Below are 24,751 nucleotides of genomic sequence, written 5' to 3'. Positions count from 1 at the left end.
GTGTAGGGCCCAAATAGCCCACCGCATAAGAGCGCTCGGTGCCAACCCTCTCATTGCGCCGAGATGCACTAACACCCATCTGCAGTCACCTCAATTAGGCCATTTGCATTTATCCCGTAAACACTGCCAACCGGAGCTGTGAGCAGGGGCTTGCCATGGGGTGGCTTCGTAAGCGGATACCTGCAAAGTTTGGCAGAATGTGAGGCGTGCGTATCAACGCGGTGCTTGGGAAAGTCGCCACGGTACCTACTGTCGGGAGAGGAACCCCGTGATGGAGGTGGGTGGGTGGTTGGTGGGGTGTGTGGGGGGGTGAACATGCTCCAGGGAGGTGATTAGCCGTTGTAGACTCTGCCAGGGTTTTTTTATCTTTTCTGTAACACACATTGCAGGTGAGCGCCGTATCTCTCATGGTTACTGCACCCCCCCCCAACCTCCTTTTTCATCAAGCCGTAAGGTATTAACATCAGCAATGATCACATGCCCTCTGTAGGTACGATAGCCACCGTTCTGTTGCTGTGTGCGACTATTGTGTGAAATGGTCCTGGGCCTCCCCTAGGTCGACTCGGCCTCAAATGTGTACCTAGTGTAGTGTGTAAAAACATCGCCATTGGAGAGACAAAGGCGGTTGGGTGTGGTGCTGACCACCCACCCTCCTCCCTCATCTATCGTCCCGGACTTCATAGGTGCTCGCTAACAGCACTTGCCCCAACAGTCTGTTGAGGCCATACATGGGGGGTCTTTGTGTGTGTGGTTATGAGACCATTGAGACAACATGACCACTCACGAACGACATAAAACGTCGAAAACTCCCGTGTGAAATAAATCAACGAGATGGGTGGCGTCTAATGAAGAAACCCCGAGGTGGAGCAGCAGCTCAGAGGTTGTGCGCTTTGCGCTGTGAGCCCGGCGGCCTAAGCCTGATATTAAACAAATGATTCGGCGATGATAGTGGTGCCCAAGAAATTAATAAAAAAAAGCTACTCATTCGTCAATAACACTGCGTGGCCTTTAAAAAGGAAACATGTACAATAGGTGACGTTTCGGGCAACGGCCCTTCTTCATGGCACATTGTCCAACGCGTATCGTTCCTGTTTCTTAGGCCTCTCTATCCACGTGCTGTGAAGAAGGGGCCATTGCCCGACCAAGCCCCCACTGTATGTCTCTCCTCTCATTGCTACAGTGTCATCGAGTCTTGAGTTCGATAACGGACCACGGCTAACGTCAACGATGAATGAGTCAAACAACACTCATGGCTGTCAAAGTCTGCAGGGGAGGATTTTATCCATCCAGTAGTGTGCGTTGACAAAGGGCTGTAAATTGAGTTGTGAAAATTCTAACGAGTTTTTTTATACTCTTTTCTTCTTTCCGTAAAGTCACGTAGGTATAAAATAAAATAAAGCACGTTTCGGGCGTAACGCAAGCGTCCATCATCAGGTAGTGGACGCCCGAAACGTGATTTGTTTTATTTTCTACCTACGTGACTTTACCGAAAGAACCAAAGAGTATGGATTCCTGCAGTCACGAAAGCTTCAAATCAAGATTGAGTTATATAATCGCGTGCCGGATATATATGCAGAGGTCTCCCCATGCCACGTCAGTCATGTGGATTCTGTTTTTACTTTCATCACACTTCATCACGCTCAGTTGGTATGTGTCAGTGACGTGGAGGGCATCAGCAGCTGCGATAGTACTTTGGCACTGATGTTAGCCGTGGGCAGGAATCGAAGTATCGCAAAGTGGCATATAGCGCAGCACGCGAGCCGCTCTTCTTCCGCTCCACCCCTCTTAAACACATTCCTCCTGCGGAGGGAGCTGGTAGGAACGTTGAGTTGCTCGGTCAATGGCCAGGGTCTACGGTGGCGTGGTGTATTCCGCAAATATGGCCGACTGTGAGGGCAGGCATAAGCCGGCGTGAGTAGGTTAAACGTTGAGTTTTATAAGGGCACCACGGGGTGACCAGCCCCTCCCCACCCAGCCCCACCCCTCCTACCCCCCACCCAGCCCCACCCTCCCCACCCAGCCCCTCCCCACCCTCCCCTCCCCATCCAGCCCCTCCCCACCCTCCCCACCCAGCCCCTCCTCACCCTCTCCTCTCCACCCAGCCCCACCCCTCCCATTTTTGGATGCACGCCGGACGGACGGACACAATCATCCCCTGTGGGCTGGTGTAACCAGGAGGTTCCTACCAGTAAAACCACACCCTTAGAGCATGCCGATCTCAGCCATACATGTGCATGAATATTCAATGAATGGTCCAGGGGGGGAAATATTACGTAACAATGATATATTATGTTTACACATATCTCCCGCATAATTGAAACTTAGCGAAACCATTAACACAACGACCGCGATTTCATCGACGGGAGTACAAAAGAGAGTTGATTTTCTTGCACCATTCTTTTTGTAAATCCTTCATATTAAGTTCGCTTGCTTGCTTGCTTGCGTGCTTGCGTGCTTGCTTGCTTGCTTACGACCGTGCAAATCTTTCGGTCGTTTTCTAACCCACTTCCCGTGACCCAATCGAGCTGACATTTTCCACACAGACTCGTCGTGCGTGACAATTAATTTTAGTGAAAAAAATGTCCAAAATTTTACACTGTTTAGGGAATTTTTTTTAAAATATTTAATTACCAATTGCTTAATGCTGGCAGACAATCATCTGACCCATAGGTGGCAGCCATCTCAAGCCAGAGGACGAGAGGACTCTAGCCGCCACGCATATAAAGGATTTATAGTGAAAAACTTTGTTTTTACGGGTTAATTTTTTTCCACTGCCGTTAGAAGAATGCGGCCCACGATCGTACGGTGCCCCTCGAACGTCTCGTGTCCCGAGCACTCGGCACCTCGGCGGAGTTTAATTGCGGGAGCTTTACTTTCTTTTTTCGTTACGGAAAAATACCTCCTGGAATTAAACATCTCTCGACCCGACTCGTTGATTTTTTTTTTACTCACTCCCAGCTCAGAAATTGAAATAAATTAAACCTGGACCTTTGGTGGGCATGCGAGGAGCTCGACACAAAGTGGCATATAATGACATAACGTAATGAAAAAGCCTATTAACGTTTCGTTTGCCCTCTGCCGAGTTGGAGGTCTACAGGGTCTTTTTCAGTCATTTAATCAAACAGAACCATTAAACGTTGACCTCGCGTTCCCTGTTATAATTAAAAGGAGCGGGGGTGGGGGTAGTGGAATAAAACATTTCAATCGAGAGCACATTCATTTTTCAGTTTTCGATTGATGCAGTGGGGGGGGGGGGATAAGCTCCACTTTCAAGTACTTCACAAACGCCACATAGAGGGGCTATTGATTTGCGGGTAAGGGAGCTAATGAGAGAGAGCGAGAGAGTGATGGTGACGAGGAAGGGGGGGTGGGTGGGGGAGAGCCGAGGTGACAGAATAGGAGGTGTGTGGCGGAACGGTAGAAAGGATGTGCATCTGGGTGCCTTGTGTTCTTTGTGTCGTTGATAAACAAGCAAAACAAAGGCGGTCAATAGCCAAGGAGCGGCATTTAAACCGTCACGCGCAATTAGAATGTCCGAAAATATTTCGGACAGAATTGCAAGTGTGACCTTTTCGTCGTTCACGCAACGCTGCATGCACCGTGCGGTTCATCGCGGGACACAAATGCAATTATTATGAGGTTATGGTAAGTGTGTGTCATGCACACGCTGCAGGCAGAGGGCCTCCGAATCTGCGAACGAATTTATCTTTCCCTCCCGATGCTGCACTGGGACAGGTGAAATCACTCAGGCTTTACACAATTGTCGCTCTACCACATGTGTACGCATAACTTGCGAACTTCTTTCGAAACGTGCGTAGCCAACCGTGCTAATCAGAGGTGCAATTTGCCAATGGATGGTAATATTTGTCTGGTGTGGAGCGGTGGGACAGTGGTCAGCGCACTGCACTCTGAATCCGGCGACCCGAGTTCTGATCCCAGTCACTGGAATGCCAGTGGCGAGTGATATCTGACCTGTTTCTCAACGCTCCCTTTCACCAACGCGCACTGGCCAGCGTGGTGAAATATGGCCAAAGTACCCCCATGACCATCATGATATGGGGACGCTTTTGTCCAGGGTGGAAAAAAGGGTTGATAATGATGGTAATGCGTTTCATTGTAATTCAACCATAGGTTGGTTAAATAAAGGGGAGTAATATTTTAACCACCCTTGATATACCCTAGCATGGGGTCCATATTCACGAAAATTTCTAATCTAGATTCCTATCATGGGGCTTTCAGGAATAAAGAAGTTTTGACTTCGACGGAAGGATTGAGCCAACGAGATGCTTAGACGCACCTTTGTCACCGAACCCAAACCCACCTCTTCACATACCACATGGTACGGTTCACTTTCCTCACTCATAACTCACCTCCCTCTGTCTTATTTAAATCAATCATCGGCCCGTATGGGACAGGCTGCTCCCTCAGCCACCCAAACCTGCTTGCTATCGCCTCTTGTTCTTGCTCAAGAGGTACACAGTGGTGCACTCCAGTCGCCCAAACAACCGCTCCGCCCCAACGAAGTGATGTGGTTACATTGTTTGGAGAACGATTTTTTGTCCGTTGTCTATCATCATCTTCGTCATCGTCATCAGCAGCAGATGCAGCAGCAGCCGTGATCAATCCACTACAAGATGAAGGCATCCCCGATCATGTACCATCCCTCCTGGTTCCTCCATGTACTTCTGCACCAGCCATTCCTGGCGGATGAGCTCCCAGACACCTTCCCTTCTGTGAGCTGCGAAATGCTCGTCGTCTCTAATGGCCAGCTTCCATTTGAGTGACGTCTCCCGCTCATGCCCATATCTTAAAAAAAAAAAAACACATTGTAATTCTAGATTTGAAGCTTTCGCGACTGCAAGGATTCATACTCTTAGGTTTTTTTCAGTAAAGTCACGTAGGTAAAAAATAAGATTAAAATTAATAAAAGTAAAAATAGAAAAAAAATAAAAAAAATAAAGCACACTTATTATTTTATTTCTATTATCACATTTATTATTTTATTTATTTTTATTATTACTTTTATTAATTTTAATTTTATTTTTTACCTACGTGACTTTACCGAAAAAAACCTAAGCGTAAGAAACACATTGTATTTATTCGCGGTCAAAGCCGATGTCTCCAACTTGCATTTGTTCTCTAAATCAACGTTCCCCTCGCCAATGTCTCTCAGCACGAATATAAATGTCTGTGAGAAAGTTGACTTTCATCACTCCGTCTCCTCGGTAGATGTCACCTCGGGCTCTCTCCCCCGGTTCCCACTCCGTCAAAAAACAAAAAAATCCGTGTAAAGGATCTCACGCGTGCTGCTATTATTATCTCGCGGTCCAAACATATACATGCTAGAAAAAAAAACGAACAGGGGTAACGACGCCTGTGGGTCATTAACGCACGAGCGATGCCCTTTCCCCCGTAGGTGCGACGGGCGTGCCTCCTGCCCTGAAGCAGGCGCGGATGAAGCACATCTCGCTGGATCGCTGCCTCGGCTTGCTCGGCTCAAACGTCCGCGCCAGCGGGGGACACATCTGTGCCGGCTACGTGGAGGGGGGAGCAGACGCGTGCAACGTACGTCATCATGGCTCGGCCGGGAATCGAGACCGACGCATCCCCCACACTTCTGCCAAACGCTGCCACCACTACCATCATCGTCGTCGTCGTCGTCATCATCGTCGTCGTCATCATCGTCGCTGCCACTATAACCTTCTCCAGCCCAGACCGCCTCCGCGCACTCCGTCGCTAACGCAGGCAGCTCTTGGCGGGGCTTTGCGCACATTCTAGGCTGTGCCATTTGCACGTTTCTATATTTAACTGTCACCTCCAAAAATCACATTTTAGCACGCCGCCCTTTTGCCTCGGCAAATTTACGGAGGATCATGCGGAGATTTGTGATCCTTAAAAAAAAAACCCGCTTTGGGTTTTGAGATGGACCGGCGATGGCAGTACAGCAAATAGGTTGTGAATCCGTATGTGAGAACCTTCAACTGTTATCCCCTCCTATGGATGAGTATTCTCTGGGTATTCCATTGTACTGCCACACACAAAAGAATTGCTGAGTGGAATTGGCTAAACATCCCAATTCATGATCCTCCTGAAAATGAGAAAGGAAACTCAATGAGGCTTTGCAGGATTAGTGAGCTATTATCTTCTCCGTAATGTCCTGCCCTTGATCAATCCACTGGTTGATGAAGGTCCCCATGCCTTTTAGTAATGGGGCCATGTGACCATACTTCATTGTGATGGTCAGTGCTGGTTGGTTTCGATATCACTCGCGCCAGATGTCAGCTGTGACTGGCAATTGAACACAGGTCATCGGGGTCAAAGCACATCTTGCTAACCACTGCTCCACCGCTCCATAATGCTATAAGGCTATGACCGTAATGTTATTGGTTTCTTTACACCGCCACTACCATCACCACAAGACAAACACAAAGATCCCCCGTATAGCCTTTAAACGACTACTGGGCACGTGCTGTCAGCGAGCACCTATGAAGGCTAGCAAGACACACGGGGGGGTGGTTGGCCAACACGACGCCCGGCCACCTTTGTCTCCCTAGTGACGATATCGACCTAGGGGAGGCCCACAACTGATTCAGATAATTGTCACTCGTGTTGGCCGCAAGGGGGAGGTGAACTTAGGTTTTCCAGGTCTGTAGCGCAGCGCAATAACAGCAATTCACTCCCCACCACCAGAACAACCACAACCACAATCGCAATCTTCATCTACACCGTCACCAACACAATCGCAACCGCATCAGTAAATGGAGAATGTGCATTTTAGCTTTGCTATAGCGGATATGCCCCTGAATGTGCTTCCCTCTCCGCCAGACAGGCACATTGGCTTCAAGAACATAGCTCTCTCATTTTGCGCCATGCGTCACCGCCGTGCGGAGCCCGGCTGATTGCACCTAACCAGGGGCTTTCATTATTAAATAGACGAGAGACAAAAAAAGCAACACCCCCACACGCATGCACGAGTGCGCGCACACCCCCACACACATACTTTATATATCTGAAATTCATCCATATGTCAAGTATTGCCTTCCATTTCTTTTTCAATTTATTTTACTTGGTCGATTCCACTCGAGAATACCGTGAACCCCCCCCCCCTACCGCATTGCACCCCCAACCCCCTTCACATTCAGGCGGGCGCCGGGAGACACTAAATCCATCACCCGCGGCTGAGACACGGTTTGGGTCCCAACTCTTTAAAGCGCCACGGTGCGGTCCAGTCACATGCCGAGCTGGCTACACTTCTATACTTTATAACGGCTGCCATGGTGAGCGCAGGTGCCTGGGCATCAATTCAGTCGAAGCAATCTCTTTACTTAGAATCAGGAGTGAGCCCCGTGGAGATGCAAGCGGTGCCTTTTCTGCGGAAGACGAAACGTGCAGTGCGCTGCACCGCGGCGGATACAATGGTAGCTCGGGAGAGTTGAGTGCGGCGTTTATTAAAGGGGCATTGCTTGACAGTTGGGCGCCTCAAGGTTAACAAAATGATTATTTGAGATCCCCCACCTCTCCTGAGAAATTCTCTGACAGTTATGGCATTGTTATTGATTAGCATACTATATATATATATTTGTGTGTGTGTGTGTCGCATTTGGTGCATTCTTCATACGGGCGCCCGCGCCTGTGTTTGTCGCCCACCGTTTGGTTCTTAATCAACTAAACCTGTTCGCGGTTCCGATAATTCTCAGCTCTCTGTCTCTTTACCAACACGATTCGAGTGAAAACCACTTCACGCACTCAAACGACTTTCCACACTCGAGCTCCACACTGAGCGGCAGTGTGCGGTGAAGAATGTGGTCCAGACGTTGGGTTCAATCTGCGACCTGCGCCTTATATATATATGTTTGACACCACAAGGTGATGCCAACAGAGATGATCAGCGCCCGATACCCAGAATATTTTTTTTTTTTGTAATTACCGTCCCTGCATTTATTATAAACATTGTGGCAAATACTTGCGGACGGCCAGACGTTGCAAGAGACGGCAAAGATCATCCGCATCTGACCATCCGAGCTCAGAGATGGCGTGGCCATGCATTGCCGATGACAATGTACTATTCCCCTGTGCCCCAGCGAGGGCTGAAGGAATGTATGTTTTACATGGTTTTTTTTGGTAATGCAGTAAATTGCGTGCAATAATTACATTTGTTGCAAATGGACCAGGTCATCAGATCGATGGCCTCTTCTCCTGAATGGTGTCAAATGGTAATGAGTTTTTAATAGGAAAGCCGTGGAATTAACGCATGAAGGTAAATCGCGAACCATCACGACCTCTCTGGAAAGGAGTCCGTCCACTGCCAGGATGCATCCAGCCTGACAAAACGCCTCCTCGCATTTACCGCGGCTGTCACTTTCCACCAAAGGTATCGCCTCGACATCAAAGGTCGCAAACGGGTTTTGATTCCTTACCCGTACCCGTACCCGGCCGCACCAGGGTCGCAAATGGGTACCCGTACCCGGCCGGGTACGAGTAGCCGGGTATCGGGTAGGGTACGGGTATCAGGTACCCGGTTGCGACCTCTGCTCGACATTCTCTTATTTCTAAGCCTATTTCTACCTCCCCCGCCGCTCCCCACGTTGAACAAAAGGGTGACTCGGGGGGACCTCTGGTGGCACCCCGTGGCGACAAGTGGGCCCTTTTCGGCCTGGTGAGCTGGGGCATGGCGTGCGGCACGGCTCCTGGCGTCTACACCGAGGTGAGCTGTGCCAACACGGTGACCCCACAGGTGACTCGGGGGTCACGAGCGTGGCAACGCATTCATAATTCTCGGGCCACTCCACGAGCTCTGACCCTGAGGCTGCTGGTCGGGGCAGACTCATCGCGGCCGCGCGCCGCGTGCCCCTCAACCGGCACGTTGCGCTTAAGGCGGGTGGGGGGGGGGGGGTTAGGGGGGGGGGTGGCGACCGGCGTGGGCCGCTCTGATTGTGATTGTCACTTGCTCCGAGCCGTGACGCCCACGCACGCGGGCTTAGGTGTGGAGCCCCCCCCCCCCCCCCCGAGGTCTGCCGTGCGAGGCCAAGGCCGCTGTCGACACGACGCCTGAGTGTAGGGTCATCACCTCGGCTCGGGTACAAAAGAAAAACTGGGACATTGTGCAAGAGAAATAATATTGTACAAACGCCAGCATGTAAACGCATTGTATTGAGTGGTGTGTTTTATAATAATTATTATTGTTATTATTATTTGATACAACCGACAAAAAAACTGGACTTTTAATGTTCAGGGAAGACTTACGGGTTTGCCAGGATGGGTACCTCAAAAAGACAACAATCCGGGAAAGCAGGACACGTGGCAGTCGCACTTGTACCAGCCGCGCTTGCTCCAGCCGCACTTGTACCAGCCGCACTTGCACCAGCCGCGCTTGCACCGTGCAGTGCTGGCTAAACGTGCGTGGCACTCACCTCGTGTCTACGCACTGGCGGGCGATGTGAGCAATGCTTTTGGTAATGTCCTGACCATTTCCATGTTTTGCACTCTTAATAAGTCGTTGACGTTTCCACTTCCAGGGCGCATTATTCGACGCTGAAGGTGAATTATAGTTGCGACGGCTGTGCTGGTAGTGATTACCCGGGTCACTCTCCACACTTCCATTCCTTTCTTAAGTTTGTGCCCCTTGCAGCTTTCTATTAATTTAGTGTCGTTGACACGCATGCCACTGTCTGACATGAATTATTTGATTAGTTTTCCTATACTTTGTACGCCTATCGTTTTTTATTGTTGTAACTTTCTGACCCGCCCCTCCTGAACATGTGTGAAAAAGAGCTTTGTAGCTCATCAGATTCCTACAGTATGAATCTATGTCACCCCCCCCCCCCCCGCATCTCTCCACCCGGCAAGTATAGGTTTGGAGCACCACCATCGATTAGGCCTGTCGTGTGGGATGAGGGAAATATAATCTGGGTATTGCCACCTCTTCTAAAATGTGTGGCCGGCGGAGAAGAGTCGGAAAAAATACCCTCTCCAGATTCTTCCAGCCTAAATAAAGATTATGATTCCGCATTCAGAAACTCCAACCCGAAAGAGCGCTTGAGTACAACACTTGTAAATGCAACACTTAACGATCAGCCATGTGGCAATTAAGGAGATGAATTCCCAATGGTTTATTTCAATAAAATACACGCTTTTATTCTCCCCAATGTTTACCAGCGTACTACATTAAACATGAGTATTAATTTTTATTTCCTACATAATGAAATGAATTATCATCAATGAGTCATGACACACCAAAACGCCAGCACACTCTAACCTTGCCAGCACATTCATGTGTGTCCATAATCGAGTGACATCCACAAAGTAACGACTCGTATATACATATAAAACTCGGCTGAAACGATGGCAAAGTTTAGGAAATCGTTGTTGGAAATGTCAAGAAACATTTATCTATTTTTAAACACGGCCCATTGCTTTTCTCTGCACTTGCATCAACGCAGGACCAGGGCCACCGTTTGATCACAGGGGAGAAATTCGTCAGTAACAATATGATTGTGGGATCCTGTAGTGCGGTGTCCTTTTTAAAATGCTGCCAGTGTAGGCCATCCTTGAAAGGGCCGAAGCGGTAAAACTCTGGGGGGGGGGGGGAGTGCCCATTTCCTGGCTGTCCAACGGTCCCTGATGACGTTCTCCCACCCCCGTGCTCCTCTCAGTCATTGTCAAGGTCGAGCGTTGTAATGTTTTTTTGCGGGAGGGATTCTGCCACCCGACAACGTACGTGTGAAAAAGAAAAACAATCCACCTCCTGCCCGATGCTGATAAACTCACGAGGTCGCAGAACGGCGGAGCGTCTTCCGTGTCACACGTGTGCATGTTGAACCTGGTCGGTGTCACACGTGTGCATGTTGAACCTGGTCCGTGTCACACGTGTGCATGTTGAACCTGGTCGGTGTCACACGTGTGCATGTTGAACCTCGTCGCTGTCACACGTGTGCATGTTGAACCTGGTCCGTGTCACACGTGTGCATGTTGAACCTCGTCGCTGTCACACGTGTGCATGTTGAACCTGGTCCGTGTCACACGTGTGCATGTTGAACCTGGTCGGTGTCACACGTGTGCATGTTGAACCTCGTCGCTGTCACACGTGTGCATGTTGAACCTGGTCCGTGTCACACGTGTGCATGTTGAACCTCGTCGCTGTCACACGTGTGCATGTTGAACCTGGTCGGTGTCACACGTGTGCATGTTGAACCTGGTCGGTGTCACACGTGTGCATGTTGAACCTCGTCGGTGTCACACGTGTGCATGTTGAACCTCGTCGCTGTCACACGTGTGCATGTTGAACCTCGTCGCTGTCACACGTGTGCATGTTGAACCTCGTCGCTGTCACACGTGTGCATGTTGAACCTCGTCGCTGTCACACGTGTGCATGTTGAACCTCGTCGGTGTCACACGTGTGCATGTTGAACCTCGTCGCTGTCACACGTGTGCATGTTGAACCTGGTCGGTGTCACACGTGTGCATGTTGAACCTCGTCCGTGTCACACGTGTGCATGTTGAACCTGGTCGGTGTCACACGTGTGCATGTTGAACCTCGTCGGTGTCACACGTGTGCATGTTGAACCTCGTCGCTGTCACACGTGTGCATGTTGAACCTCGTCGCTGTCACACGTGTGCATGTTGAACCTCGTCGCTGTCACACGTGTGCATGTTGAACCTGGTCGGTGTCACACGTGTGCATGTTGAACCTCTTCCGTGTCACACGTGTGCATGTTGAACCTGGTCCGTGTCACACGTGTGCATGTTGAACCTGGTCCGTGTCACACGTGTGCATGTTGAACTTGGTCCGTGTCACACGTGTGCATGTTGAACCTGGTCGGTGTCACACGTGTGCATGTTGAACCTCTTCCCCACACCGTACGTCGCCAACTGTGCTCATAGGAGGTGCGGGTCGGGAAGGACCATGCACCGCACGCAAAAAGCAGCTCGAAAGAAAGGAGTGCTCAACATGGAATGAGTTTTAAATTCATAAATCGTTCGTCACGGACCTTCATTACGTCCGTGTATTTCCCATAAGTGAACATCTCATGTTTATTGTTTTGTTATATCGGTTCAATAAAAAAAGTTTTTTTACGAACAAAAATGGGGGCGGGGGGAGGGATGGGGGCTTTTTAAATCCTTTATATTAAGTTCACTTGCTTGCTTGCTTGCGTGCTTGCGTGCTTGCTTGCTTGCTTAGGACCGTGCAAATCTTTCGATCGTTTTGAACCCACTTCCCGTGATCCAATTGAGCTGACATTTAGCACACAGACTCGTTGTGCTTGACAATTTATTTTTGTGAAAAAAAAAATCCTAAATTTTACACGGTTTAGGGAAAATAAATTAAATATTTAATTACCAATTGCTTAATTGTGGCAGGCAATCATCTGACCCATAGGTGGCAGCCATCTCAAGCCAGAGGACGAGAGGACTCTAGCCGCCACGCATATAAAGGATTTATAGTGAAAAACTTTGTTTTTACGGGTTAATTTTTTTGGGTTATACCTGTAAAAGACTGCCCCACTCTCGACCGCATTGCAACGCCACTGCAGCTTGGAGAGAGAGCTCAAAGCCTGGCTCTTCAGGGACAGGACTGGGCAACCTGCAGGCGCATATCGACGGCAGCACCGATTTAGGGGCAGCATTACGGCATCACCGAGACACGCAAGCTACCCTGTCTGATCAGAGAGCACCAACAATCACAAAAACTTTCGGCACGAGTGTAAAAATCCTTCCGGTTTTTTGCTGTTGTCGTTGTTACTTTAATCATCAGTATTGTTCATTCGCTAACAAGACAGATTGGGGTGGGCGGGGGGGATATGCGAGAAATGAGAATTACTGTGTACCAGCTGAAACTTAACTTATCTTCAAAGCAATGTTCTGATACTAATGAGGCACACAGCATGCAGCGGCGGCGGCGGAGTCAGTGTGCGGGAAGGATGCTCGCGAAAGTGGCAAAGCGCGAGGTACAGGGGGCCGCATGACGATCCCCCCCTTTGTTAGGGCTCCTTGCTTTTAGCGACCGTTCATGAATCGTGACTAATCTGAGATTTGAATGAACATGTTGATTTTCAACCGAGCGTTTATACACTTGCGTTACGTACTCATGAGCCTTTAGTTCTTTATTCGGGCAACAATGTGGCGTTGCTGGGGGATGGAGGGCTGGGGGGGAGCGCTCTGTGCAAGCGGATAAATTTATCGCGCTCGCGCAGACTGGAATAACCCGTAAACCGAACGAGTCAATTAACCAATTCAATAATAGTCGGCGGTTAATTATAAATTAAATATAGAATACAACATAATCAAATTCCCACTGCCCCCCCCCCGACCCACCCCCATTGCACACTCGTTAAGGGCCCTGCATGATAATAATAATAAAATAACTAACACCTTAATGACTTCATTTTCATAAGCGCCAAAGAAATGCCAATCACCGCACACAGCGGCTCCGCGGCATGGAAGGAAGCTCGTTGGCACCACCACCGCCTCCACCACCACCAGCTCCACCACCAGCTCCACCACCACCTCCACCACCACCACCAGCTCCACCACCAGCTCCACCACCACCACCAGCTCCACCACCACCTCCACCACCACCACCACCAGCTCCACCACCAGCTCCACCACCAGCTCCACCACCACCACCACCACCAGCTCCACCACCAGCTCCACCACCAGCTCCACCACCGCCACCACCGCCACCACCACCGCCACCACCACCGCCACCACCACCACCAGCTCCACCACCACCTCCACCACCACCACCACCAGCTCCACCACCAGCTCCACCACCGCCACCGCCACCACCACCACCACCGCCACCGCCGCCACCGCCGCCGCAGGGAGTGACTTCCACGTCGCGCCGTCTGCAGCCCGTCGTAGGCGTCTCCCACTCACTCCGCCTCGCCTCTGGGGACTGATTGACCGCTCCGTGATTGCGGCGGCCTCAGAGTTCAGAGTGCCGTAGGTCGTTTCCCCCCCCACCCCAGCCGTGCGACGCGATGGTTGGGGGATCTCTCTCCCTCTCTTTCTCTTTCACACCCTCTCTCTCTCTCTCTGGCAACGCGGCGCTCGCCTTTGGATGCGCTTGTGCGGCCGTCTGGAACACTCTTCCATCCGATATTAAGAAGCCACTGGAGCTATGGCACTTTTAAATCATCATCATCATCATCCAGATTGAAAACTCATTTCGTTAGAACTGCGTTTTTGTGTGTAGTCCTTCCGCCGAACCCCCAATTCGCACGGTTGGCTGCGAAAACATTTCAACGTACACACGTAGCGCGTGGACATTTATATTCACGTGGTGTGTACGCATTAAAATAAAAACGTCTCGTTAATTTGTGTTACATATTTCTTCTTCGTCTTCGCCCTTTCTTTTCTCGCAAGGACACCCATGTCAAAGTGCCACAGCAATCTCCGATTCTAATTCAATCCGACGAGCGAAGGGCACATCTTGCGTGGAGCCGCACATTGTCGTCTTAGCTATACGGCGGCGGCGGTGGCGAAACGCGAGCAATTTTCACGACGCCGAGTTATCACGCGCAAAGGTGACCCAACGAACAAAAAAAACGGCGCCATAAACACCGAGGTCGCTTCGCGTCACTTGTCACCGTGACAAGAGGGGTTTGAGCGGTCGACCTCGGCTTCCCTAGCACCCTCGAGCCCTCATCGCTCTCTGGACCCGCTACTCAGACGGTGTGTGTGGCGTTTGCTGTAGTCGCAGCGGTGCGATTGTGGCCATGCGATCTAATTTTTCGGACCACATGGTAAGCCACCGCAGTCTGCGCTGCTTCAACGGAGGACTGGCAAAACTGCACGAACTCTCTCTCCTGAAGCCCTCTCGTGGCCCGCAGACCTCAAAATTGCCCTTTGGTTGTTTCGGTAAAGTCACGTATAAAGATAAAATAATAAATTAAATAATAGCATACTACGACGTTTCGATTGCAACACAAGCAATCTAATTTATTATTTTATCTTTATACGTGACTTTACCGAAAGAACCAAAGAATAATTCCTGCAGTCATGAAAGCTCCAAAATTAAGACTCAAAATTGCCTTTTAGCTCGTGAAAGTGTTGCCATGTGCAAGAATAGAATTGAAATTCCCGAGGCAACCCAGAGATAAACCCTATTTCCTCGCTTAAGGGAAAGTGTGCAGAAGTGATTTCCATGGCCTATGGAGAAATCGCCCTGAATGCGCCCAATTTAATTTCATCGTGTAAGCTAAGCAAAAATGAGCCGGCTTAGTGCTTAGATCTGGACTCTGCCCAGATATACCAGCTGTAGATGGCTTGGGCTGCTAGGTTGCACATGAGATGCCAGTGCAGCAAACAATTGAATCTATCTGTGTAGAGCTTTAAACGTGTTAGGTCTCTAGCATGTGCTTTATTGTGCTCCGTGTAGTGTGCTCTCCTTCCACATGAAGCCAAATGTTAATTCGTGGAAATGGTGAAATATCCCACGGCAGGTGCCCTGGAAAAGAGAGCCGAGACTCAGTGAGGTTTTCCTGGATGAATAAATGGCGTTTTATATATTATAGTGTAACACATCCCCATTCATGGAAAAAGATGAAAAGTTTACAAAAATATCCGCCACCGATGGCTCAGACCTTTCACATTACAACCCAGCCTGGGCTAAAATACTGCACGTGAGCGAGACAACTGTGCCCTGCACGCGTATTTTCATTGGTAAAGGCTGTGCCGACACAAGGGTGGATTGAGCACAAGGTCAAATATGTGAGAATCACTGTCTTACAATGTTGAGAGCTCGCAAAGAACACGTTCCTCCACCACCTCCACCTCCCCCCAAATATAATTGATGATGGTCACGAACAAAAAAATAATCTCCCAGAAAACCTGACATGCTATACGCCCGTATAAAAATTGGGCTTGTTCTCTTCGCGTTTGTTTTTTTGGGTGTAAGCGTCTGCTGTCGTAATGAAAAATTAATGCATAGGTCGATGTGAACCTGTCGATACATTTACCATTGTACACACACCCGCCTGCACGGCTGCCCTTTATACAAAGACTCCACGACCGAAACAAATAACAAAAAAGCTCCTGAAAGGTTTTGTACCAGCAGGCAGCAGCTGAATACGATGTCAGTTAATAAAAAAAAACGGTTAATAGAATTATCAAGGCCATAACAGTTTGTATTTCCACTTTCCAACAATACTAAACTTTCAAGGCCCATATGTATGTAATGTAAATATCTGTTTACAACCATCAACAATTGTCATGGAAAAACACCATCAAATTGCATTGTGGTGGGATCAAGCTCGCCTACACACATACGCATCTGCATGTTGGGCAGCCTGGCACCTAACCTTCAGGCAAATAAAGAATGGATCTACCCCTTCTATCTAGTTCAATGCATGTCTGCTGATAAAAGCGGAAGGGTCGAAAGGTTTTGGCTGAGCAGAGTAAAAAGTTTAAAGGAAAGTGATTCACTTTTTAAGCAATTGTTGCGAACCTTTTTGCGTGCTTAAGGTGGGATCACAGATTCAGACACCAACTTACTTTTGTGCAAAATGTGCGTTCCCTCTGCGGGTCAGATCTCGCACTACACCGACTGGATCCGAGAGAAGATGGGCAGCGACTGGAACGACGCTGTCCTCTGCAACCCTTGGCTCGGGCTCTGAGCAGGCTGGGCCAGACGGGACGACGCCATACAGGATGATCACTCCGCAACGACATCAATAATCTCTCATCGTGGATGGAAGCAATACAGCCGTCACACTCTTTGTGCCGTGTCATGTCGCGCTAAATGAGCAATTGGTAATGGTTTCGTTCAGTGTGCTGGCTCTTGTGCAGGCCTGCCCGTGTCTGATCAGTGGCTGTTATGCAAAAGTGAAACTCGCCACTTTCTTTTCTGTCTGAGTTATACGGTGGTAAATACTGCGCATTAAAAGAATGCTTTCACGAAAAATTCGGGAAGACCAAAATACGTTTTGAGTTACCTGCTGTGCGGTGAGTCTGCGCTGATGCATTGTCAAAGTTGGCTGGCTTAACCCTGAAGCAATAACGGGCGTTTTTTCGTAGCCTCTATATTTGTCTATTGAGATGTGCATTACCACAAACTTGCATTATCTGCAATTGTTGCTCTTCCGTGCGTTGTTTTTGGATTGGTACATTGTCCGACGTTTTCGTTTATTCGGGAACTGCATTCATTTCCTAAATTTATTCTTGAATTCATAATCTCCCAGCATGTGGAGCGAAAGCGTTAAACCTCGTGCTGAACACACATGGTGCCATCTGAAAAACACATCTGAGAGCTAAAACTGCGAAAATGTACACAGTTTTATGTGCAATTGTTGACAACTGCAAAGCCAAACTTATCGTAATTGTCCTTTCTATTTCAAAACAATCGCCCGCATTAATTATCAAAGCTTCAACTGTGCTTCAAGTTAGATATATAATGAGTTTGTTTTTTTATAATGGGGTGATTAAGGCTTTAAAAGAAAACATTTATCTCTCAACAGCAGCTACAGGGCATGTCCTTCCAGAGCATGGAGGCATTGAACCATGCTGTGTTTAGTGAGCTTATTGTTGCATGTTCAACATTTGAGGAGGATGAGATAGGGCTTTTCAGAGGGGTACACCCAAAAGTCCAACTTACATCCAGGACATCATGTACGAGAACATTTGGAGCAAAAATAACGAGACGCGTTTGGAGCCTTTCAGTACACATGCCCTTCTGTCGTAAAACAAATAACAACTGTTAAAAACTACGATACCGTTCATTAAAATATCGGCTTGAGAAAGAAAATCGGTCAAATATTTAGGAACCTGTCGCAAATGGACACCTAATGGTGCAACATTAAAACATCAGGAATTATGGAATTAAATCACAATGATGAATTTTGCAGTATTTTTTCTCCCGTGCATGCTTTGTCACACAGGCACACCGATATCACCGATCGCGTGAGGCATGCAAATCTTTAAATACACGGTATCAGTGGCATACATCACAGTTTAGAAAATGGGCCTTGCAGCTATTTGTGTTCATTAAATGAAACCCTCATCAAATTAGACGCGAAACAAAATAACGCGACAAAGAGAATGCAACCCTTATCGAAATCTTGCGGGACTCAGCGTGACGGGATGTGTGTTTTAAAATGTGCATTTTCCTGGATCGCTGCCCATTTTTTTCAAAGCCTGTGGATCTCGCTCATTAAAATTTAAATTCCTCATCCTTGCAAAAAAAAAGAAAAAGCGGTCTGGTCCCTATAGCTGTTTGTTTGAAGGCTTGTGCTTGGCAGCATCCTTGGGATTTTATGGCGATGCGTGGTGTTACTGTGATCATCATCAAGATGCACGGCGCGTCCACAATTTAATTTCCGGTGCCTCTTCCTGCACACATTCCAACATGTGCAATGCTCGCAAGACATCCGTTTACATCTGCTTAAGCGCCCCGCACATCAAGCCTCTGCAAAAGCAGTGTCAACGCACACGTGACCTTACGTTAATTATCAAATTCATGAATGGGAGGGAAGAGGGAAGAACGTTGCTTGGTTCTCCGATGTGTCTTCATCGTGTACCATGTGTTCGGCACGATGTCCGATATTTCGCGCTGGGAGCTCCTGCAGTTGCCGAGGAAGCTCCGCCGTGCTGGGGTGACTGAAGCAGAACTGCAGAAACCTACGTAGCAGGAAAGTGTCGTTGTACTGTTCTTACATACTTGACGTGTCCCTCTGCGGTAGCCCTGTGAACCCACTCCAAGATGTCTACGAGTTGTCATGCATACACGCCTGAGCTTGAAACCCCACGAAAAAACAGATCTGTGAACCAAAAAAAATGAAGAATCGCCCTGCTACAGAAACTTGAAATAATGGCCGAGCATGCCTTAGTTCAGGGGTCCCCAACCCCCGGGCCGTGGACCGGTACCGGTCCGTGGCCTGTTAGGAACCGGGCCGCACAGCAGCAGCAGGAGCAGCAGGAGGTGAGAGCGGTGAGTCCGTGCGTGGCCCGCCCCAATTATTTTATTGTTTACCACTTCCGTCCGCGCCTCTTTCCCGCACTGCGCACTTGTCACAGTTTTGGTGAGCCCACAAGCTGCTAACCCCTAGTAGGCAAAATGAGTAAAAAACAAACGTCGCTGGAGAGCTTCTTTGAAAAGGGGGAAAGACCCAATGATGACCCCCCCCCCCCCGGTCCGTGAAAAAAATATCTTCCACGAAACCGGTCCCTGGTGCCAGAAAGGTTGGTGACCGCTGCCTGAGTTGATGTGCTCCAACCCGCCACCTTATCACTGATTTGCTCAGTGGCGGAGTATTGCACTCCATTCTGGTCTGGGAGCTCGTACAACATACTGTTACATGCACAATGAAATGCATCAATGCCCGCATGACGTGAATGCTGAAACCTACATCAATCCCTTGGCTCCCGGGTCTGGCATGACAACTGCAACGGAGTTTACAGGTTTTCTTGCCAACGACAACCTTCCCATGAACCAAGATCTCAGGGATGTACCTCGCCACCGACTCAAGTCCAGATCCGTCTCCTGGGATCGCGCTGTCAACAATCCTATAACCTCACCCAGATATGAACAGAGTGGAACAATGCAGACGTACAGAATATACACCTCAATCGAGACCCGGACATCGCACCTCCTGTCCTTGACATTCATCGAAGACACTGATGATGTAACCAATCACACGCATTAAATATCAACAGGCCAATGCACACGTCTCCTTCATGAATCAAAAAGGAAAGACAAGCCACAGTGGGAATGTGGCCATGCAATCCAAAAACGTAAAACGAAATTTCGTAAATTGGAATGGCTTTTCCCCATTAAATTAATGCAAAAATTAGGGATGTGTTTTGGACAGTCATCACAACTTTACTCCGAACATTAATATTTACACCTAAATCACTTTTCACAATACACAAATAATAATAATGAAGAACATAAATATTAAAAGATTTAATAATAATAAATTTAAAACCAAATTAACGTTTTTGAAGGAATCAACTGAACGATCTGCTGCATTAATTCTAGATTTGAAGCTTTCGTGACTGCAAGGATTCATACTCTTTGTTTTTTTCGGTAAAGATCTGCTGCATGTTGGAATGACTGGACAGGTGACGTGGAGGCGTCACTGTTGCACTGTAGGGACACCGTGACGCTGTTGCGGATGGTAACGCGAATTCTGCTAAAACCAAATCTTCGTTAATCGAGGGATACCTTCAGCCTACGCTGTCAACGGAGGAGTCGCAAACTACACTTTCTGCTAAAGCCCTCTCGTCATGGCTAGCAGACCTCGACATTGGTATTTAGCTCTTGAACATATTGTCATACGCAAGAATCGAAAAGTTTTTTTTTTACGTATATATGTTGATCTAACCGTGCTTATCGGAGGTGCGGATGAAGGACAACAACCTAAACACAAAAAGCAGTTCCAAAGAAGTGAGTTTGCAGTCTACATCTGAAAGTGCAGAGCTCCTGTGGCTTCCTAATATCAGAAGGAAGAGGCGTTCCATGCGGTCACAGAAGCGCATCTGAAAGCGCGCGATGCAGTGACCGTCGATGGCCAGCCAAAATCAGCTGCGAGAATGACCGGAGTTGGCATGATGGTCTATGCTCCTTGACGATAAGCTCTTCTGGTCCAACACCAATGGAGACTAGGCTCTAAGAAAAGCTGTCTCGGGTGTGGACCAATCAACTTCAAGGACAGTGCATATCATTATCAGAGTTGTTTATTTTTGTTTGCATTTTGACTGCTTGTGCTGTGGTTATTGCAAACATGATGCCTTGTATGAAGGTGTCAGTTTTGTACCAGTTTAAAGGGTAAAAACCTACTACTATATTTTGCCACTGGTAAAGGAGGTCTCATAGTGTAAATGCTTAACCCGAGCTCTCAAAACTCTGATAGTGCGCTGTTTTTGAGTTGTACGCCTTTTGGCGTCTTCTGGTCCAACACCAATGGAGACTAGGCTCTAAGAAAAGCTGTCTCGGGTGTGGACCAATCAACTTCAAGGACAGTGCATATCATTATCAGAGTTGTTTATTTTTGTTTGCATTTTGACTGCTTGTGCTGTGGTTATTGCAAACATGATGCCTTGTATGAAGGTGTCAGTTTTGTACCAGTTTAAAGGGTAAAAACCTACTACTATATTTTGCCACTGGTAAAGGAGGTCTCATAGTGTAAATGCTTAACCCGAGCTCTCAAAACTCTGATAGTGCGCTGTTTTTGAGTTGTACGCCTTTTGGCGTCTTCTGGTCCAACACCAATGGAGACTAGGCTCTAAAAAAAGCTGTCTCGGGTGTGGACCAATCAACTTCAAGGACAGTGCATATCATTATCAGAGTTGTTTATTTTTGTTTGCATTTTGACTGCTTGTGCTGTGGTTATTGCAAACATGATGCCTTGTATGAAGGTGTCAGTTTTGTACCAGTTTAAAGGGTAAAAACCTACTACTATATTTTGCCACTGGTAAAGGAGGTCTCATAGTGTAAATGCTTAACCCGAGCTCTCAAAACTCTGATAGTGCGCTGTTTTTGAGTTGTACGCCTTTTGGCGTCTTCTGGTCCAACACCAATGGAGACTAGGCTCTAAGAAAAGCTGTCTCGGGTGTGGACCAATCAACTTCAAGGACAGTGCATATCATTATCAGAGTTGTTGATTTTTGTTTGCATTTTGATGCTTGTGTTGTGGTTATTGCAAACATGATGCCTTGTATAAAGGTGTCAGTTTTGTACCAGTTTGAAGGGTAAAAACCTACTACTACGATACGCTCCCTGTCTGCCTTCACCTACCTGCACACCGCCCAGTGTTTTGAAGTACGGTCGCACAACCGCCATGACCCACACGGCGCGGTTGAGGCTCTCATCCAGCAGTGGATTGACAAAAGGGCCATGCATGTTCGCGTGAGAGTTAAACGCGACAATGTCTCGTCTGGGTCAAGTCTTTTTCTTGGATGAGGGATGTCACATTTGTCACAACAACAATTATGTTATTTGTCATATGAAAGAAAGTATCTGACATTTGTGCGCTCTGGTGCAATTGACAATGGCCATACCACGCACCACGCGCTGGCATCTGATGCCACTGCGATGGCGTGTGTTTATTTCAAATAACAATGAAAAAAGACCGCTATAATAACCTGATTTTTTTTGGTACGAATCAGCGCACAAACACGGCATAATTATTCTCTGTGAAGTGGGGCCATTGCTGGATACATCCATTAGATTTTTGTTTTATATTTTTTTCAGGCCACAGTGTTATTGACAAATGTGTTGAATGTCGTCATTGTTTATTATTCTGTACCTTGCCAACAATGTTTTCCAATTCGAAAATGCTATTGAAAATGAGTCCAATGTTTGGCGAGTAGTTTTCAGGCCAAAAAAAAATGAAAGTTGACCGCAATGGAAATAGCGCGGTTTAAACCAACCGCTCATATAAATGTAGAAAAGTACGAAGTACAAATGCATTCATAATGTGTGTAAGGGGCAGGAGGTGGTAGAGGTAATCAAAACACCTGTTTGATAATCAGTACATCTGTTTTGATTACCTCCACCCCTTCTCCGTCGTCGTGAAATATTAACGCTGGCATCTTTTTCATTCTCCCGAGTTTCCCCATTATATTTGATTTGAAAGTTTGGAGTGGGGCTGAGTGGGAGGCTGTAAGGAAGGTTGCTCTCATGAAACACATAAAAAATATATGACGGGGCTCATGAAAAATAAATAAACAAAATATATTAGGCGCTATCGTGGGTGGAATGTGGACACTGGCATAATAGGTAAGGGTCGGTGATGGTCTTGCTGTCTGTGCGCTTTCTGAACCAATCTTTTAAGTTTTGCAGCAGCAGCAGCAGCAGCGTTCATTTGAACAATAAAAAGTCCGGAGCAGTTTTTAGTCTCATCAGTCGCGTCAGGCCCGTTAAAAAAATACTGCAGGGTTGACTGGTGTGTCATCGGCGAGAACACCCCACGAGCAGCACAATGCGGCCCGTTCAGCGCAGGACGGGAACACCGTGCAAAATGTATCATGCGCTGTCATAGATTGTTGGCATCCGACATAATAAGTAGCCAATCTGTATGTGTTTGTCTGGAGAATTACCCCGGAGACTGCTCCACGCATTTCAATGAATGTGCTGTCATTTGGAAGCTTTTATGTAGCTGAAGCAAACGAGGTAAAAATTAAAGGAACATAAATTACCCATAACCCGATCATTCGGCTAATTGGCAAAAAGCGTTGCTTATCCATTCTACCATTTACAATGGAGATATGTGTGAAACGTGTGACGTTTCAAAATTATACCACACGTAAGCGTAAAAACTATATACTGTACTGTATATACATTTTTATTTGTTATTTTACCAGATAAAGCCAACTGAGCTACGTGGAGATCTTTTGTCAGAAGTGACTTGGCCACAAATTACGGCTCAACGAAGCGGATAATCGTGTGGACATTTATAGCGGCCAAATACAATAAACGCACGTCTCTAATTGTGGAGGGAAAAACCCCGAGGACTCGGAGAAAAATCCACAAAACCACGGGGAGAACACGCAAACTCCAAATCTACAGCAAGCGTCAGGGTCGGTATAGAACCCACTACCTCCCGCATACCAGGCGAGGGAGTTAACATCTCATAGCCACTATGACGCCCCTGGTTTTCCGTAACCAGTTTCGCAAACTCCCGCCTGCGAATGCACGCGCCCCCTTCTGCCAAAACACGTGGATACGTCACCGTCGCCCATGGGCACGCGGTGCCACTCTGCCCCCCGTCACAACGCAAATGTCAAACTGACACTCGCGCGCACCCATTCGCGCTTGCTTCACAGTCCAACTTTTAAACATAATTGCGCTCGTTACCGTGGTAAAAGGCATTGGGTCCTGAAATTGCTTGCTCAACGCCGCTGCTGGTGTTCCGATTGTGAGGACGCTACTGGAGCTGTGCACTTTTAAAATCTAAATTGTAAACTCAATTCTTTAAAAACAGATTTTTGTGTTTAGTTTTCTTGTCCACCCCCGCACCTCCAATGAGCACGGTTGGTTAGGTACGTGGGGAAAAAAGTTCAACATACTGTAAATACCGGCCACTGTGAGTGCGGTGTGCCAACCACCACACCACGGCAGCGTCTCTCGCCTAATGTATTGTTATGTTTTTTTAAAATATAATTTTGGTGCAATAATTTGTTTCAAATTCATATAATTGTGAATAAACTAATTTGAAGAAATGTGCGACTTTTGCACCTCGGCGGGCTTCCCACTGAGTATTAAATACACAGAACAGGGTCTGATGTGACCCAAACGTAAACAAATCTTTCATAAGCCTGCCTAAGAGTGTACCTTTGTTTAAACAAATTCTGCTGGCAAACATCGCTCCATTCGGGCAACGATATCATGGACCAGTAAATAATTTAATAGTGACAGAAACAGACTTTGATATATTCCTCATTAGTATCAGGCACGGTCAATCCACTGCTGGATGAAGGCCGCCACACTCTCTCGTGCTTCTGCGGTGTAACAATCCACCTGGCAACTGGGAATAAGTTGATTTCATTCGCTCCATCTCATTCCGTCATTTGGCTTGCATTCTGCCATTATTCTCTCGCCGAACCATTCATCCCTTTTTAACGCGTCGGCTTTCGCGAACAATGTCATCCATAATACAGGGTTTTTTTTGGTTAAGATCGCGTAAATATATAGCGTCGTTAAATCCCAAACAGCCAATGAATAAAGTTTGTCGCGCGCCGTGTTTCTGCCCCAAGTGCGCTGATTTCTTCTCAAGTTAAACGTGACGCCTTTAAACCCCGTGTGCATGTTCCT

The 24,751-nt window shown here is 47.7% G+C and overlaps 1 protein-coding gene across 1 annotated transcript in view; it reads left to right on the top strand.

Moving 5' to 3' along the window:
• LOC144942133 (plasminogen-like) overlaps positions 1-18,332 on the top strand; it is a 101,814-nt gene extending 83,482 nt beyond the window's left edge. Inside the window, exons 12-14 of the mRNA XM_078868893.1 lie at positions 5,417-5,565; positions 8,597-8,704; positions 16,530-18,332. Of these exons, the coding sequence (XP_078725019.1) occupies positions 5,417-5,565; positions 8,597-8,704; positions 16,530-16,616 (344 nt within the window). The 3' untranslated portion in view covers positions 16,617-18,332. The remainder of the gene's footprint in view (positions 1-5,416; positions 5,566-8,596; positions 8,705-16,529) is intronic.
• The last annotated feature ends 6,419 nt before the right edge of the window (positions 18,333-24,751 follow it).

The sequence above is a fragment of the Lampetra fluviatilis genome, chromosome 26, assembly GCF_964198595.1.
Source record: "Lampetra fluviatilis chromosome 26, kcLamFluv1.1, whole genome shotgun sequence".
Classification (NCBI taxonomy): domain Eukaryota; kingdom Metazoa; phylum Chordata; class Hyperoartia; order Petromyzontiformes; family Petromyzontidae; genus Lampetra; species Lampetra fluviatilis.
The sequence above is the reverse complement of the archived record's forward strand: the minus strand, read 5'-3'. Positions and strand labels throughout refer to the sequence as shown.